This window comes from Eptesicus fuscus, chromosome 1, assembly GCF_027574615.1.
Source record: "Eptesicus fuscus isolate TK198812 chromosome 1, DD_ASM_mEF_20220401, whole genome shotgun sequence".
In the NCBI taxonomy this organism is placed as follows: domain Eukaryota; kingdom Metazoa; phylum Chordata; class Mammalia; order Chiroptera; family Vespertilionidae; genus Eptesicus; species Eptesicus fuscus.
Window position 1 is genome coordinate 129,887,481 of NC_072473.1, and position 18,654 is coordinate 129,906,134.

Here is an 18,654-nt window from a genome sequence, read left to right on the forward strand (position 1 = left end):
AGCATGAGCGGGATTGGCATATGGGCGGCGGGGGAAATGGAATGGCTACAGGCGATGGGGGCAGCAGGCAGCGGACCGAGAGGCCTGAAAAGTAGGAGATCCCAGGGTTGCGTAGGTAGGTGGTTGGAAGCTAGAGACAGTGAACAGCCAATGGGGAGCCACGCGCCGGGTGTCGTAGAGGAGGGGTGACGATAATGACTGCAGCGAGCCAACGGGGAGTCTGTGAGCCTGCTTGAAGCCTTCAAGGGGCGGTGCCAGGGCGGAACTAGTCCTTACGGAGGCCAGGAGGAGCCCGAGAGGCGGTGTGTGAGTGCCTCGGAGGCGGGACTGCAGGGACAGAGCCAATGGGGATGGGGATGAAGGCGGGAGCAAGGAAGAGAGATGGCAGATAGCCAATGGGGGAGCCAGAGCTAAATGGAGCCCTCAAAGGGTAGTGCAATGGGACTTAGAAGCGACAAATGAAAGAGCGGAGCCTACGGGACGTTATAGGTGGTGTGTAGGAGGGAATAAAGAGCCAATAAGGAAGCAGGAGGAGAGGACAGTGCGTAGGCAGTCTGGGCTATGGGGTGGTCAAGTAACAGTACCATAAAATGCCTCTGTTGAATGGATTTACCTGCTCCCTAACCCTCCGTGACTCCCCATTGCCCCCGAGCTGTGAATCCCCAGAGCCCCTCAAGACCTAGACTGCACCCTCGTGCGAAACCTAAGAAAGCAAAATGAACTCTCCTGTCGCAGTTACTGGATCTCCTCTGCCCACCTCCGAGCCTTTGCTCGAGTGCGACTAGGCAAGGATGCCTCTGATTGTCATCCTCAGCATTCTCCAAGACGTGGCACCATTACTGAATGAATGGCCAAATGAAAAATTTTACTTTTTTGGAAGGTTAGCTTTTTCTAACCAGCTCAGCAAAACACTAAGCTTAACTATGCCTCCAAGAGTTGATTAGGCATGTTGGCAGACACTGGCTAACATAATCACAAATCCAAACCCTGTTCTTCTTGCCCCGCTCAGCCCTCCACATCCCACAATGGCCTCACCTCCTTTCTATCTGCCTCCATCTCTTCTACTGTTCCCTCTCCCAAGAGAGCTGCTCTTTCTGCTTCCTCCATCTAGTCAACTCCTTTCACTCTCCCTTTGAGGTCTCACCTATGGGAACCAAATTGAAGCTCTTGTCCACTGAGCATGTCCATTCATACATTTCTCCTCCATCCTAGGAAGATTTACTGAACATCTACTGTGTGCAAGGTTTTGCTCAAAGCATCCCTATGAGGAAGGTGGTCCCCCCAGCAGCTACCTCCTCTCCCTCTCATGTCTCAATGCCCAGGGGTCATGGGTCAGAAAGGAATATGTTCAGCTGCAAGTAACAGAAAAATCATGAAATAATGGAAACTTAAATAAGAAAGAACTTTGTTTTTGTAGCACCTAAAAGTCCAAGCTGGTGAGTAGTCCAGGGACTCCTTCCTACCTTCCCAGTTAGGGCATTGTCTGTGTCCAAGTCTAGACCCCAGACTCTCATCCTTTAACAGATCCTATCAGCTCTCTTTTTACAATATTTCCCAAATAAACCCTTTTCTCAGCCCCTCCACTGCCAACACCATCACCAGTCTCCTGAACTATTGCAGTAGCCTCTCTCTCATTGCCCCCCCCCTGCTTCTACCCTTATTCCTACAGTCAGTTCTACACTCAATAATCAGAGGGATACTGTTAAATCTCAAGACAGTTCACGTCTCTCATCTGCTCACAATTCTCCTGTAACCTCCTCCTACCATGTCCTGCATTGGCTAACCAACCCTCTTGTCCATTCTCTGACCTCACCTCCAACCCCTCCCCCTCTTTCTCACACTATTATAACCTTATGACCTCCTTAGCAGACCTTGAGCAAATCAGACACACGCCCACATCAGGGCCTTTGCACTGGCTGTTTCCTCTGGAATTACTCAGATGTCTACATGGCTCCCTCCCTCACTTCCCTTCAAGTCTTTGTCAAAGGCCCCCTTCTCTGGGGATTTTCACCCACCTCTTTGTTTTTTTGTGGGGGGGTTGTTTTTGTTTGTTTTTATATTTTTTTTATTGATTTCAGAAAGGAAGAGAAAGAGAGATGGAAACATCAATGGTGAGAGAGAATCATTGATCAGCTGCCTGCTGCACACCCCCTACTGAGGATGGAGCCCACAACCCGGGCATGTGCCCTGACAGGGAATTAAACCGTGACCTCCTGGTTCATAGGTCAACGTTCAACCAACTGAGCCATGCCAGCCGGCACCACCTCTTTGTTTAATTCTGCCCACTGTCCCCCAGAAGCCTTCATTGGAGAGTATATAGTCCAGTACAGAGAAGAGGTGATGAACTCTGTCCCTCTCTGCCTACCTGACCCCCAGTTCTCACTCTGCAAGGGTCCTGGCTCTCAGCAGCAGCAGCCTCCCCCTCCCACACACATACTCTGAGCCCCACTAATGTAGCCTCCTGGGAATCTTCGGGCCACCACTCTCAGTTTTCCTCCTCTTTCTCTGGCCACTCCTCTGACAGTAAGGGAGAGATGGTCTGGGAAGACATAAGGGAGGTTCAGCCCATACCTCTAAACCCTGAAAGAGAAAACCAGCCCCTTCTTTCAGGAAGAACAAGACCTGGGACAGGGGATGAGGCCTCAGCTTCTAGAACTGGCCTGGTTAATAGTTACTCAGCAAGTATAAGAAATGTTCAGGCCCAAGTCCATGGGGAGCAAGGGGTCATTAACCTTGGGGAGATCCCTAAAGTCAGCTTCCCAGGACTCCTTCTTGACAAGTACACTAATCCTCCCCCGCCCCCTTGCTCCCAGCCATATGCCACGACTGTTAAGCCCCTGCTGTACACAGGGTTCCTACAGGTCCCAACCTGAGAACCTTACCCCACCTTGGTGCATCCCCTGGATGCCTGGCACACAGGCCATATTTGGGTCCCAGACATGTCCCACCAACTCAGCAGCTTCAACCAGTGAAAGTTTTGTTTTGACCTAATGGTAGGGAGGGTTGGGTTTTGTTGTTTTTTTTCAATTGTCGTTGTTGGCTGGTTTTTCTAGGTCTTTTTTTTTTTTTTTCCTATTCACCTTTTTTTCTTATCTTCACAAAGCCAGGCCATCAGGCCCCCTCTGGGCTTTTCCAGAAAGGTGAGGAAAGAGGCTCTCCTCTTTTTGAGAGGGGAGGAAAAGAGGCAAAGGGGTAAAGGGGTGGGTCTTGGGCACAAGGTTTGTACCATGTGAATAAAACGCTGTTTCCAATTTCTCTTCCCCAGGCCTGAAACCAGTCTTGCGGACAGTTTGGAGTGAACATTGGATGACATAATCCTGGGCCATGCATGGCGCTGGGGAGCCGGAGACTGGAAGTCTCAACCATGGTCTGTCAGGAGAAGCCCCTGGATGCTGGTCTCCCCTGTTGAGCATTGATTGGAGGAGGTGCTCGCTGAGGCGAGGAAATGCAGCCACCAATTCTTGGACAACCTTAACACCGCACAACCTTCAAGCACCCCAGAAGAACCTGAGAACCTCCCTGTCATTGCATCCTAGTATTTAAAACCTGAGACTGTTGGTCTCAAGGAAACTTGGGGGTTTCAAAGTCTAGCACCAAAAGGCATGGCTCCCACTTGCCAGCTCTGTGATCCGGGACAAGTTTCTTGACTACTTCGCGTCTCCATTTTGTCCACCTGTGTAATGGCCATGATGTCAAGATGGACCTCAACGGGCTTTGGTGAGGATTGAATGTGACCATTTTTGTTGTTGTTGTTGTTAACTCTCACCAGAGGATATTTTTGCACTGATTTTTAGAGAGAGTGGAATGGAGGAGGAGAGACAGAGAGAGAGAAACATCGATGTGAGAGAGACACATCAATTGGTTGTCTCCCCCATGCGCCCCAACCGGGGCTGGGGATCGAGCCTGCAACCAAGGTACGTGCCCTTGACCAGAATCGAACCCGGGACCCTTCAGTCCGAGGGCCAGTGCTCTATCCACTGAGTCAAGCAGGCTAGGGCGTGAATGTGACCATTTGTGAAGAAATGTTCAGCACTATGTCTGGCACATGGAGAATTTGAGATAAATGTCGGGGGATGTTGGCAGAGATTTGGAATCCTAAAGCCTTGGAAATGGGGATTTTTCTAAATAGAAAGTTGCAAAGGCTGAGGCAGAAGCATGAGGCCATGATATCCCTGACTACGAGTGGGCTGGGCTTCGTGAGGATGGATGCATTAATACTGGGGTCCTGGTCAGGGCCTTCCCCACAAGGTGGCCTCCAGGTCAGAGCTCTCCGGCCATGATGAAATGAGACTTTTCTCCTTGTCCTTACTCAGTGATGCTCAGTGGATTCTGGGAGCCAGTGATTCTCAGATTCTTCCATTCTGGGAATTGTGGGGCGTGGGGAGGACTCCCTGATTTTTTTCTCCTTCTAGTAATTTCCCTCACCCTCTGTGGGAAGATGGGTTGCAAGGATGTCCAGAGCTCCCCCTCCCTGGCCAGTAAGAACAGTGATGACCATAGCAATGCCACCTAAGGGGGAACTGAGGCCGGAAGCAGGGCAAAGCCTCTGGAAACCCAGCCCTATTCCATTTCTTTCCCTGGTGTTTCCCATCCACACATAAGGGTTTAGTGCCTCTATTTCTTTTCCCGGAGACCCTCAAATAGCCTCTCACTCACAGAGTAGCGTCTATGAACGCCGAGGGCGCCCTGTGATTTATTTGAGTTCTTTTCCTTTGTTGTTTTTCCTAACTCTACACACTTTTGTTTAAAAAAAAAAAACCTGTGGTTTCTCATGAGTCCTGTTATCTCATTGATACCTCTCACCTCTGTGGTGAGGGGAAGAAATCATATTTTCAGATGACTTGTAAAGGGCAAAGAGAAAAACCAAAATTTCAAAATTTCCGTTTAAGTCTCATAATCAAGAAGAGGAGAAACAGAGAGAGAGAGAGAGAGAGAGAGAGAGAGAACTATAGAACTATGAGAGCCTCCCCCCCACCCAGTGATAATAAGTGCACACAGTCATCGAAAAAAAATTGGATTATTAGAAGAGAGAGGTGGCTTCCACACTGTGGGTTTTCTTCTCGGTATAAAAGCAAAGTTGTTTTTGATATATGACAGTTTCCCACAAGGCGGGCTGATCTTTTTCTGTCAGTCCACTGCACCAAGGTGAGTGTCCCCGCTCTTCCCCACCAGATGCGGGTCCAGTGGAAGAGATGGCAATGAGGTAGGCACTGGAGGGTCAGGAGTCCTCCATATAGTCCAAACGCATGCGGCTACTGTGGTCCTGGTCAGGTAAGGTATTTTTTACAATAATAATAAAAATAATAAATGCCAGAAGGCTGATAGGTAAAGTACTTAATCTATGCTTGGGTGGAGGCAAAGATAATTAAATTGATATGTAGATGGGTAGGACTTTTTAAATATGTCAACTACCAATCTTTATGAATTTCACATCTTTAAACAACTTGAAATGCTGTTCAGGTATAACTGGAAATTTCAATTACATCTCTCACCTCTCTTCGTCTCTTCTTTCTCAATATCACCCATCCTTCTGTTTCTGTTCACCCTGTCTCACTTATTCCGTGTTTATCTGACCCACACTTTCTCTGTCTGTTGCCCTGGCACTCAGAATCTCCATCCTTCTGTCTTTATCTGCTCTGACCATTTTTCCTGTCTGTGTCCTCCGTCTTGACCACACTCCGTCTGATTCCTTTCCTCAGTCTTTCTCCCACCATCTCACCTGCTCTCTTGTCTTGCCTTCCCACCCAGCATACAGCATAGAACTGTATACACAGTTGGCACTCAATAACAGTGTGTTGAGTAATGCTGATGAGGACATTTACATTTTATAAGAATGATCATCAATTCGGTGTACTCCAATCAAAGGAGGACCATGAGCTGTCGGGTCAGGTTGTGGACTTAACTGAACTTGTTCTTGTGTAAAAGGAGACCCTTCTGGAAGGCCCTTTATGCCATTGTCAACCGTGGTTTAACTGTGTGGTCCTAATCCCATGACCTTGTGTGTGTGTGTGTCCAGAGTCCATGTCCAGGAACAGAACAGGCTGTTCAAGGCTGGGATGAGTTCATCTCTGCAGGCTTAGCAAGCGCTCACTAAAGTTTTAGCTGTTAGTATTTTTTAACTAGATTAGAATCACACTATTTATTGGCTTTGTTCCTGCTTTATTCAATTAATAGGAGCATTTTTGTCGATCACTAAACATTGTTTCAACGTATGATCTTTCACAGCTGTCAAAACTGACCTCACATTGGCATGAACCATGATTGATTCAACCAAATGCCCATCACTGGACATTTGGGTTGTTTCTCATTTCCCCCCATAATCATCCCTGATTAGTTCCTTGGATTCCTGAAAATAGAGTTCTTATGGCAAAGGGTGTGTGCATTTTTAAGGTTTCTGACCCTCTCTGCAAACTGTTCTTCCAAAGGTTGTGCTGTTTTATGCTCTCTCTACTCAATCTAACCCTGGGTGGATATTGTCATTTTTAAATCCTTTCTCAACAGGTAAGAAAAAAAATTACCACATTGTTGAAATTTACATTCTTTGATTACTTAACTCTTTATTGACTATTTGTGTTTTGGGGGGGTCTGGTGTCCTTCATCCTAATAAGGCGTTCATCTTTTTTTCTTATTGATTTACCATAGCTCTTTATTTAAAAGGATATTAACCTTCCATCAGCCCTACATATATAGGAAATATTCTCTTTTTCTATTTGTTCACAGTGTTTTGTGAACTTGTGATGTTTTTATATAGTCCAATAGATTAGCCTTTTCTTCTGTGGCTACTGTCTTTGGTTTTGTGCTTAGAAAGTCCTTTCCCAGTTGAAAATGAGATGTGTTCACATGTGTTGGAGTCAGACTGTCTGTGACAAACCCAGCCTCACCCCAAGCCATCTGTGTGATTTTTAGCCAGGCATTTAAACTCTCTGTACCTCCATTTCCTCATACATACTGTGATAGTAATAATAGTACCTACCCCAAAGGTGGTTGTGAGAATTAAATCCTACCCATCTACATATCAATAAGCTGGCTGCCCAGCCCAGCCCGCCCGTACCCCACCACCAGACAGACCATACCCATGGCCCCTTTCTCAGACTGTATCTCTGCTTCCCTGAGTCAGGCCATTCCACATGTGTTTGGGGAGGAGAATTCTTATAAGCTCTGGTCCCATGTTAGGTTCTTAACATAGGGCCTGGAATACAATAATCCCAAGATCCATATTAGATATTATTATTTATCTTTTTAATGGATCTGGAATTTATTTTAGGTTATATGATGATGCTGATATTTCAAACAGGGCAGGGAGGGGTTAGTGGGAAAATGGACTAATTATTCATTCAATCATTTTATTTTTCCCTTAATTATCCCAGGAACATTTGTTAAACCATGTGTCCTACACCATCTCCCAGTTTGGGCAGTCATTACAAACTCCATTCCCTGTAGTCATGGGTCTCTGTTTGGGCTTTCTATTCTGTTCTGTTCTTCAGTGTCTGATCTTATACCAGAACTGCACCACTTTGCTGATTATTCCTTTGCAACACAATGCAATACCCAGCCCTAGGTGTAGCCCCCATGTTGCCCTGTTATTCCTCATCATTTCAGGCACCATCCAGAGGCCAGCAACTGTTCTTATTTGGGGCATTCTCTCTCTCTCTCTCTCTCTCTCTCTCTCTCTCTCTCTATATATATATATATATATATATATATATATATATACACACACACACACACACACACACACACACAAATACTATGTTTCTGCTCTCAGAATCTCTCACTCTATCTCTGTCCCACCTCAGGTCTCTCCATCTCTCTCTGTATCTCTTGTTCTCTGTGTCTCTCTCTTCCCCTATGTCTGTCTCTTTGTTTCCGACTCTCTTTGTTTCTATGAGTCTCTATGTATCCCTGTCTCTCAGTCCCCTGGATAGAGGAGCAGTTGTCAACTTGAAGCTCTACACCTAACAACTCACCCTGAGAGCCCTGGCCCTCACCTACTCCACACCTATCCCCTCCCCAGTGTCTAAGAGGAGCAGATTGAAGCCCAGAAATGGGTGAGAGGGCCTCTCCCAAGTCCTCACACAAATACATTGGCAGAGTTGAGACCCTAGCTCAGCTCTTAAGACTCTCAGTGGAACCATTGCTCTGTCTCTCTCCCCCACTGTGAGCCTCAGTTTACCTCTCAGCACCCATGAGGGGGCAAGGGGACATGGGTTGCCCCCCATCTGCTGCTGTTCCTCATCCTGTCTTCTCACAGGTGAGGCCCTCACTAAGGCAGGAGGATCCATGGTCACAGTGTGGGGCTTAACCTCCCAAGAGCTAGCTAGGTGGGTCCCGGGGCCCCATGGGAAAGGAGGCCTCGTGGGCAGAGGGTGGTGTTACTAGGAGGACATCAGTCAGTGTGTCTGGCTATGGACAGAGCTCAGCCATGTCCCGAGTTGGCACTGGTTCCCAGCGCCTTTTCAGAGAGGCTGGTGGTGGAATCTCTACTAGCAAAGGCCAGGGCTTTTCCTGCTTCCCGCCACAAGGCCCTCACCAAAGGTGCGCCAGCCTCAACCTCCCCTGTCTTCCTTCCCCATCTCCGGCAGAGTGTCTGTGAGTCTGGAACATTGTCCCAGAATGGACAGGGAGACCGAGGTCCTGCAGTGTCCATTCATCGATCACTGACATTTTGCTAAGCATTTCATGGAAGATGGGGATTGTTATTGTCCCGATTCACAGAGGAGCCTGAGGAGAATTGTAGCTAGTTAGTAGCAGAGCCTGGCCCCAGGCTGGGGAAAGGAGAGGGGATAATACTGACTCTCCTGCTTTCACAGAACTTGGGAGGGAGACTGGGGGAGAGGGGTATTGCAATTCCAGGCCTGGTAGGTGAAAGACCCAATGAAGTAGTGAGCTTTCTGTCCTTCGGGGAGTTTCAGTATGTTTGGATACCAGGAACATTGGTTTTCACATACTAAGAAGTTGGACCCATGGACCCCATAGAGTCTGTGGGTTTGAGATTCTGGGATCCTTTTAATCTAAGAAATGATGTTCCGTGACTCTGGGGCTCTGGTGTAATACCATTTGAAGACCCTGAGGGTCCCAGTATCTGTGGGATCTGCATGGCACTCCTCAAGCTTCAAATCTTGGGCCTATTCTTGCCTGAGAAGGGCCAGGTCTACAGGGCCCGGGGCTTGTCATGGTGGCCAGATGGATGTCACTCACCACATCCGCCAGCACCCTCATCACCCCACCTGGGCCACACCAGCTGCAGGATGGGCCAGCCAATTCTCGGAACGAAACCTGTGGGGTGGGGTGTCTGCCCCTTTGTCTTCCTCCTTGGTGCCGATGAAGCCCAGCGCATCCGGCCGCTGTGACGTCAATGGCGGAAAAATCTGGGGAAGTTGGAGGCTCTGACAACAGGGCCCAGATGCAGACCCCGATATGAAAACACAATCTATGTCCCAGAAACATCCTCCATGCGTCTTCTGAGAAATAGTCAGAAAGGGACGCCCCATCAGACAGCGCAGGAAGCTGGCTGCCCAGCCCAGCCCTCCCATACCCCACCACCAGACAGACCATACCCATGTCCCCTTTCTCGGAATGTATCTCTGCTTCCCTGAGTCAGGCCATTCCACATGTGTTTGGGGAGGAGATTTCTTATAAGCTCTGGCCAAGTGTCCAGGCAGCTTCAGAAGTGACCGCAGGAAGCTGTGTGGACCACGCCAGGGTAATGGAAAACATCCACTCACTAGTCTGCTCCACTTCTGTAACAAAGTACCACAAACCGGGTGACTTAGCAGAAATGTATTGTCTTGGTTCTGGAGGCCTGAAGTCCTAGATCAAGGTGATGGCAGGATTCGCTCCTTCTAGAGTAGTGAGAGAGAAAGTGTCCAGGCCTCCCTCCTAGCTTCCCATGGTTTCCTGGTAATTTTTGGCATTCCCTGGCTTGTGGAAGCATCACCCTGATCTCCACCTTCATTCATCCGCTCATTCCTTCATGCACCTCCTTGTTGTCGCTGAGGTTCGCTCAGGCTCTTATCCTGAGCCTCCAGAGGCCCAGGCTCCTGTTTCTCACACAGCAATGTTCTAACCTCCAGGGGAGACCTCCCTCAGCACCACAGCTCTGACAACCCCCATGGCTGACAGCAAAGAAAGGAAGGAGCAAGCACTCCCCCAGAACCCTCCTTATACTCCCTCAGGCTGTTCTCGGCAGCTGTGTGCCCCACCCTATACTGTTGGGTGATGCCGGAGACACACACAGCCCCACAGCAGGGGGCCTGTGAAATGTGGACACACACACACACACACACACACACACACACACACACACACACACAACCTTTCTGGAGAAAGAAGTGGAGCTCCCAAGTCACCACGGGACCGTGGAATGCTGCACCTGGGTGTCCTCTTTAGTAACATGGAGGTTGGACTGGGCAGTCCCTTCTAGCTCTGACTTCCTCTCGGATTGGGATTACAGGATTCTGGGAAACCAAAGGCCTGCCTGTTGGGAAGTGTAGGGTTCTAGAGCCACTATGAAGGGCTTTCTGGATTGGCCTTGGACAGGGGAAGAGGAGGAAGAGTGGGCATTCCAGGCAAGCCAAACGGCATGAGCACAAAGGCTTTGGGGCAGGCTGGGGTAGATTCTGATGGGGACTGAATTGAGGCGCTCCCACAGGCTCTCCTTGCTCAAGAGAGCCTGTCTCTCCTCCTGTCTGCCACCTACCATATCAGTTCTGTGCAGGGCAGAGCCCAGAGATGACCAGACTCCTGTACTCAGCTGCCCATTCAGCATTTCCACTAGTATGTCTAATGCCAGACCCTTCATGTTCATCCACACCTGGATCATCACCCCCCTACTTTGCTTCCCCCATCTCCCTCATCCCAGGTCACATCAGCTCTGTCCCTACAGCTGCTTGGTCACCTTGACTCTCCCTCTCTCTCAACCCCAGATCCAAGCTACCAGAAAGGTCTCTGACTCCACAAACATGCTCGGAATCCACCCACTTCTCACCATCTCTACGGTCACCATCCTGGTCTGTGCTACCATCGTCACTTACTGGGACTGTTGCAGTACCTTCCTCACTAGTCCTCTGTTTCTGCCTTCACCTTCCTAGAGTCTGTCCCTTCACAGCAACCAGCAGGATCTTTTGAGTCCACGTCCCCTGCCACTCCCAGATATGCCCGTCACTGGGGTAAAGTTATGCTCCCAGAAGAAAATCAGAGACCAGTCCCAGTGGGATCAGCAAAGGTTGTGTGACCGATGCCAGGTTCAGGGAGGACCAGAGGGCTGAGGCCTGAATTCAAGGCCTCAAGTGATGAGGGAAGGAGCTGAGACCTACCCTGACTGAGGCCCCACAAACCACCACAAACCCCAACTGCCCTCTGGAGAACACATCCCCACCAGGGCTGTGCCAGCATGTGCAGGCAAGCCACATGCTGAATGGTGCAAGTCTGCACATGGGACATGTGTGCAAACAAACACACACACACCCATGTTCCTGACACCAATGTGTGTGTATGTGTGCATGCACCCATGATCAGAGCTGGGGTCTAGTTTTGGGGTCCTTTGGGACATGTCCCCGCCAATGACTGCTCTGACCAGAGGGGGTGTTCACATGGTTCAGGTGGTTGAGTATTTTGCACACTGCCAGCACATGTATAACTCTTTCCCCTATGTGTCCACAGCCTGACCTTGGACAAGGACCCAATGCCCAACCCCAGGCCAACCAAGCCCTTGGCCCCTTCCTTGGTGCTCAGCCCATCCCCAGGAGTCTCGTCCAGCTGGAGGGCTGCACCCAAGACCTCAGACCTGCTGGGGGCCAAGGGCCCGGGGGCAACCTTCCAGGGACGGGACCTCCGAGGTGGGGCCCATGCCTCCTCCTCCTTCTTGAATCCCATGCCACCATCACAACTGCAGGTGAGGCCCGGGGCCCAGGATGGAGCGATCAGGGTGGAGTACCTGGGCCTACAGGTGCCGACCTTTACTGTGGCACCGGGCGGGGGGCCCGGCTGAGGCACAGGAAGTGGTTTTCTGGGTCCCAGGCAAGTCTGTGACTTATGCAGATGTCACGGGGCCAAGAAAATCCCCACTTAGCAGGTCTCAGAGACCCGAGGCTCTCCCCAAACTCCCAATCCCTCTCAGGAGAGGAAACTATCATGGTCCCACAGGTATGGCCATGTGTCCCCATCCCCATGTGACAGAAGAGAGGATGGGGCCCTAGGACATGAGATGACAGAGTTGAGGCCCATTCTGCCACTTATTAGTTGGTTGATCTTTAGAAAGTCACTCAATCTCCCTGAGCCTGAGTTTTTACATATGTATAAAGGGGATGGGCCTAGTACCTACCACGTGGGGTTGTGGTGAGGAGCATATGAATTCGACATTTAGAACAGTGAGGATGAGGATGGCATCTATCCTGCCTGCCTTCTCCCCCCAGGTGCCCACAGTGCCCCTAGTCATGGTGGCACCTTCTGGAACACGGCTGGGTCCTTCGCCCCACTTGCAGGCACTCCTCCAAGACAGGCCACACTTCATGCACCAGGTATGGACCGTGACTTGGCAGGGAGGAGGGAGGAGGTGGGGGAATTGGGAGGAGGCCAGGTGGAACCATAGTCCATATGTGCCCCCAGCTCTCAACAGTGGATGCCCATGCCCGGACCCCCGTGCTGCAGGTGCACCCACTGGACAGACCAGCTATGATCAGCCTCCCGCCACCCACTGCTGCCACTGGGGTCTTCTCTCTCAAGGCCCGGCCTGGCCTGCCACCTGGTAATACCACACCCCACAGCCCCCACAGAATCCCAGAGCCCCCAAGTCCTTGACTGTGAGCAGTGTAGGCTGCTGAATTGTGGCCCTCAAGTGTTAGGTGTCAGGTTTTATCATCTCGGAAACCCCAACCTCCGAAAAATGTCAGGCTCAGAACCTGAAAGGTGCAGAACATCAAAATCACGGAACCAGATCTTTGCAGAGTTCATCGAAATGTCAGCACTTGCGAATGGCAGTCTTTGAGCTGCTCCGCCAAAAGCCTTGGGCATTAGGGACACCAGAGGTTCAGGAGGTGGGAAGCTCAAAAGGAGAGGCCTTGTGGGCCAAGCTCCAGAGCCCAGCTCATAGCCTCCATCTCCAGAGGTGCCCTGTCCCCACCCGCAGGGATCAACATGACCAGCCTGGAGTGGGTGTCCAGGGAACCAACATTGCTCTGCACCTTCCCAAGCCCTGGTGCACCCAAGAAAGACAGGTCAGTGGGCAAAGCTGGGAAGGACCCTTGCCTTGGTATTCCCTCCCCTGACACCATCTGTCCCCCCAGCACCCTCTCGACCGTGCCCCAGGGCTCGTACTCACTGCTGGCAAATGGTGTCTGCAAGTGGCCCGGATGTGAGAAGGTCTTTGAGGAGCCAGAGGACTTCCTCAAGTGAGTGGCCCAGGCCTAATCCAGTCCAGGGCGGTCCCGTTTGTGGGAGGAGGTCTGGAGTGCAGGTCTGGAGCTCAGGCCTCACCCTGGTAGGTAGTAATTTGATAAAAGAGGCAAAAGCTCAGCCCTGGCTGCTGTGGCTCAGTGGTTGGAGCATCAGCCTGCATACCAAAGGGTTGTGGGTTTAATTCCTGGTCAAGGGTGCATACCTACAATCCCTGGCCACAGTCCAGGCTCGTGCAGGAGGCAACCAATCCATGTGTCTCTTTCACATCTCTCTCTCTCTCTCTCTCTCTCTCTCTCTCTCTCACTCTCACTCTCACTCTCACACTCCCCCCCTTCCACTCTCTCTAAAAATCTATGGAAAATATATCCTCGGGTAAGGATTAAAAAAAAAAAAAAGAGGCAAAAGCTGAGACTGAGAATTAAAATCCAGGCTCCGTCCATCACTGGCTATAAGATCTTGGGCAAGTTGCTTAGCTTCCCTGGGCCTTGGTTTTCTCATCTATATATGGGGCACAATACTAGTAATGTGTACTATTATTTACCTGTACTATTATTTTAGAGACAAAGAAACAGGCCAAAGAGGTTCAGTGTGTTGATTGAGATTACCCAGTTCCTGAGTGACAGAGCTGGGATTTGAACCCAGGCAGCCAGGTTCCAGAATCCACACTCCTACCTGCTTTGCCCTTCTACCTGTCATGCCAACACACCAGGCTGATTTTATTGATCCCCAAGTCCCAGCTCCTCAAAATGGTTTTTGCTGCCTCTTCTTAGCTTCATCACAACCAGATACCCCCAGATACCAAACACACACACACACACACACACACACACACACACACACACACACACACTTTCTCCAACCCTACCCAACTATCACTGACATCTCAATGTATCCCGTCCTCTTCACCACCAGGCTTTCCCTCCACCTGGAACGCCTTTCCTGCTCTCACCTACCTGGCTGCTCCCAGCTTACCTCCTTCTAAGTCATCTCCAACACCCTGGCCAGGCTCAAGTGGCCAGCTCAGGCCTAGCACAAAGGAGATACCAAGTAGCATGTGTTGAAGGAATGAAGGGTGTGAGAGGGAGACTGAGGTAGAGGGATTAGAGGCTGAGCCCTCCCCATTGAAAACATTGAGCCACGAGGCCAGGTCTGCCATGGTCACCTGCATGGACTCTTCCCCCTCCCCAGGCACTGCCAGGCAGACCATCTCCTGGATGAGAAGGGCAGGGCGCAGTGTCTCCTCCAGAGGGAGGTGGTGCAATCTCTGGAGCAGCAGGTGACGTGGGGCTGGGGGTGATGGTGGGGGGATGGTGGGCACACCTTATGTCCATCCACCCTGTGCCAGAGGCTGAGCTCACCCAGGATGGAGACTAACATAAAGGAAGAAACGGGGAAGGGCACTCCCAGGGAAGAACATAGCCTGGGCAAAAACATGGTGGAAAGAGACCAGGTTGAGGCTTCACTGTGTGCCTGTCCTCACAGCTGGTGCTGGAGAAGGAGAAGCTGGGTGCTATGCAGGCCCACTTGGCTGGGAAGATGGCCCTGACCAAGCCTCCATCCGTGGTAAGTCACCCCAGGCCTCATGGCAGCACAGACTGCTGGTGGAAGGGGGCAGGGAAGGGCCCTGCAGTGTGCAGGGGACCTATCCTTACATCCGGGCCCTGGGATCTGTGGGCCCCTGTTCCCAACTCCAAACATGCCCAGATCTGAGAATCTACGCCCCTCCACTTACAACCCCTCTGACCCTAAGCTCTTGAAATATCATAACCTTGTTTTCAAAGCCACATCAAGAGGCTAGACACTTAACCTTTTGCACTCGGATGTCGAGATTAAAATTACTCTTTGAATGTATCAATAATCTGAAATATAAAAAAAATCCAAATAAATACGTTTGTATGAAAAGAAACTCCAGTTTTCTATTCTACTGCCGCGCTTTGTAAAGTCTGGGGTATTTAAAAAATTAAATCCCGAGTAGAATAAAGGAATCGAGAAAAAAGCAAGCGAGTGCAAAGGGTTAATGAATGCAGACTGTGTGTCACTGGCAGGACTGGCTGTATAACTCTCAGGGCCCAGAGCAAAATTAAAATGCAGGCCTTGGATTTCAAGATGGCAGCCACAGAGCATTAAACAAAGGGAGGGACCTGTATGGCTATACAGGTCACATGCCCATGAGGTGGGCCCTGGGTGATGCGTCACAGGCACTGCTTCTGATCCCTTTGCTAGTGTGAACTTACTCAGTCCTCATGATGCCACTGTAATGTAGGCACTGCTATCATCCCTAACCCCCAGATGAGGGAAATTGAGGCCAGGCAGACATAAGTGACTTGGGTAATAGAGGAGCCCAATTCAACCCCAGCTCACGGCCCCAGCATTGATGAGCTACACACACGAGTGCCCACACCACAGTCTGATAAACACAGCTCATGCTGCTTTGTGGGAAAACATACCAGACTGGTGTTAAAAAGAGAGCACCCTTGCTTTTAAGTGTGTTTTTTTTATTGATGAGAGAGAGGGAAAGAGAGACGTGAGAGAGAAACGATCAGTTGTCTCCTGTACATACCTCTACAATGGACAGAACCTGCAACCTGGGCATGTGCCCTGACCAGGAATCGAACCGGTGACCTTTTAGGACAATGCTCAACCAACTGAGCCACACTGGCCAGGGCAGGGCGCCCTTAGTTTTAAAAACACTCACTTATTTAAAATTCAAGTGGAAAGTTTCAGCCTCTGGGTCACCAGCCTCTCCCTCGCCACACCCAGGTGTCATCTGACAAGGGCTCCTGCTGCATTGTAGCTGCTGGCACCCCAGGCACCACCGTTCCGGCCTGGCCTGGCCCCCAGGAGGGCCCCAATGGCCTGTTTGCTGTGCGGAGGCACCTCTGGGGCAGCCATGGACATAGTACATTCCCAGGTAAGAATAGTCTGTGCCCTGCATGGTGTCCCTGAAACCCTGACCCCCAGACTGGCATGCGATGGAGTGGGGCTCCATACTGCTCTTTCCCACCACCACCACCTTTGGACAAGCACATCTGCTTGCAAAGCTTCCTCTCCGGGTGTCCGTGGCCTGTAAGCTCCCATTAGGATCTCAGATGTCTAGCCCTATCTCCCCTGGGCATTGGGGCTTCAGCTATTCCATTTGGTCGTCAGAAAGGAGAAGGGAGGGAACTACCTATGTCATTTCCAGGGGCTCTCCCTCTCCCCCTCAAGGGAAATTAGGGTGATTTGCCCAAGTTCACCAATCCCCTACTACCCAAAAGGCCTGGGCTGTGGGTTTAACAGGGATCAGGGCTCTTGAGTGTCATCCTGGTTCTACCACTTAACCAGTTACGTCCTTCTTTTAAACCTCAGAGAGGTTACACCCCATTTTGGTGGGAGTGGTACCGAGTAAGTGACACAAGTTACATCCAGTGCTCAGCCAATAGTAACTGATCATGGGAAGAGTGGAGGATAGGAGAGGGAGTGAGGAGGTTTAGGGGGGGCCTGACTCCTCTCCCCCCTTGGACAGAGTTCTTCCACAACATGGACTACTTCAAGTTCCATAACATGCGGCCCCCGTTCACCTATGCCACTCTCATCCGCTGGGTAAGCAGGACAGCGCAGGCCAAGGAGGAAGAGAAAGACGGGATGGGGACCTGCCTCCCAAACTCCAGCCTCCCTCTGAACACCCCCAGGGAGGGCTCCTGCATGGAAAAAAAAACAACTACACCTCAGATGTGATTCCCCATGCGAGCTTCACCTCAGACCTGCCCCCACACCCAATCCTAAACCATCGCCCATGCCAGGGCAGGCCAAATGCTGGCCTTAAACCCACTCCTTTCCTGCTGTCCATATCTATCCCCAGCCTGAGTCTAACCAACCCCTTCCCTGACCTTTAGCTCTGCCTGGCCCTTTATATCTTCCAAGCCCTTAACTTGACCCCACCCCTGGCCCTTAATCTTCCCAAACCTTGAAACCTCACCCCACTCCAACCCCATCCCAGACCTTTAACCTAACTCCAGCCCTAACCCTGAGCTGGACTCTACTCTAAATTCAGCTTGTGATCCTTATCCTGGTCCATTCTCACCCCACGTCTAACCCTGTCTCTGATCCATCACCTCCACACCATTGCCCTCCCTCCCTTCTCCTGCCCCATGTCAGATGCCCCTCAGCCCAACTTTGGGGGAGCACATGCCCTTACCCCCACCCCCACCCCTGAATTCCAGGCCATCCTGGAGGCTCCTGAGAAGCAGCGGACGCTCAGTGAGATCTATCACTGGTTCATACGCATGTTCGCCTTCTTCCGAAACCACCCTGCCACCTGGAAGGTGAGCACCTCTGGAGGTGGCAGGGCCAGGATGATCTCAAATGCCACCAGTGCTGGGCCAAGCCTGGGGCTGGGCTTGCAAACATGATGGGCAGGGGCAGGAGGCTGGTTTGTGGTAGAGACTGCTGATGTCAGGGGATGACTGCCTACCCGCTGCCTCCACCCCGGCCTCACTGGCTGCTCCTCCTTCCACAGAATGCCATCCGCCACAACCTGAGCCTGCACAAGTGCTTTGTGCGGGTGGAGAGCGAAAAGGGGGCCGTGTGGACCGTGGATGAGTTTGAATTCCGCAAGAAGAGGAGCCAGAAGCCCAGCAGGCGCTTCAACCCCCTAGCCAGCCCCTGACTGCACAGCCAAGGAAAGGAAGGACAGGGGCCAAAATGTGGGGCAAAAGTAGCTTGGGGGCAGGGGTGACAGGCCCGGACATACGCGCAGCGACCAAGAAGTGTGTGCACTGTCTTGCCTGCCAGGGACCCTACTACCAAGCTGACTACCCCCCTGGATCATATGCTCTGCACCAAGGCTGCTCAGAGGGACCTCAACCCCGCACCCCCATCAGAGCCTCCCACAACAGGCTCTCCAGGCAAACAGTCTTCACAATTGACCACACACACAGCCTGCCTTGGGCACTCACAGGCAACCTAGGGTGGAAAAAACAGAGTCACAATCCTGTCCCTTGGACTTCATACAAACCCCCAAACAAAGAGCCTGTCTCAGTACACTCACACAACCTCAAATCTGCAGTCACACAGACAATCGCACCTGAGTACGCCTGTCAACCCACATACCCCAAAGCACACCCCACAGCCAGCCTCCAGGCCCCTATCCCAGTGGTCAGCAAACTCATTAGTCAACAGAGCCAGATATCAACAGTACAACAACTGAAATTTCTTTTGAGAGCCAAATTTTTTAAACTTAAACTTCTTCTAACGCCACTTCTTCAACATAGACTCGCC

The 18,654-nt window shown here is 51.0% G+C and overlaps 1 protein-coding gene across 1 annotated transcript; it reads left to right on the forward strand.

Annotated features, from left to right (window-relative positions):
• The first annotated feature begins 11,589 nt into the window (after positions 1 to 11,589).
• On the forward strand, positions 11,590 to 18,043 carry FOXP3 (forkhead box P3). The gene is made up of 10 exons (XM_054718541.1): positions 11,590 to 11,893; positions 12,414 to 12,518; positions 12,607 to 12,745; positions 13,127 to 13,388; positions 14,584 to 14,671; positions 14,878 to 14,958; positions 16,156 to 16,306; positions 16,901 to 16,977; positions 17,598 to 17,699; positions 17,894 to 18,043. Exons 1-10 carry the CDS (start codon positions 11,684 to 11,686, stop codon positions 18,041 to 18,043), a joined length of 1,365 nt encoding a protein of 454 aa, XP_054574516.1. The 5' UTR covers positions 11,590 to 11,683.
• The last annotated feature ends 611 nt before the right edge of the window (positions 18,044 to 18,654 follow it).

What these genes read in the sequence shown, in the direction of transcription:
- FOXP3 (XM_054718541.1), top strand. Translation starts at nt 11,684, where the DNA reads ATGCCCAACCCCAGGCCAACCAAGCCCTTGGCCCCTTCCTTGGTGCTC. An exon ending in CCGGCCTGGCCTGCCACCTG is followed by an intron (nt 12,746 to 13,126) that starts GTAATACCACAC and finishes CCCCACCCGCAG; the next exon opens with GGATCAACATGACCAGCCTG. An exon ending in ACCACCCTGCCACCTGGAAG is followed by an intron (nt 17,700 to 17,893) that starts GTGAGCACCTCT and finishes CTCCTTCCACAG; the next exon opens with AATGCCATCCGCCACAACCT.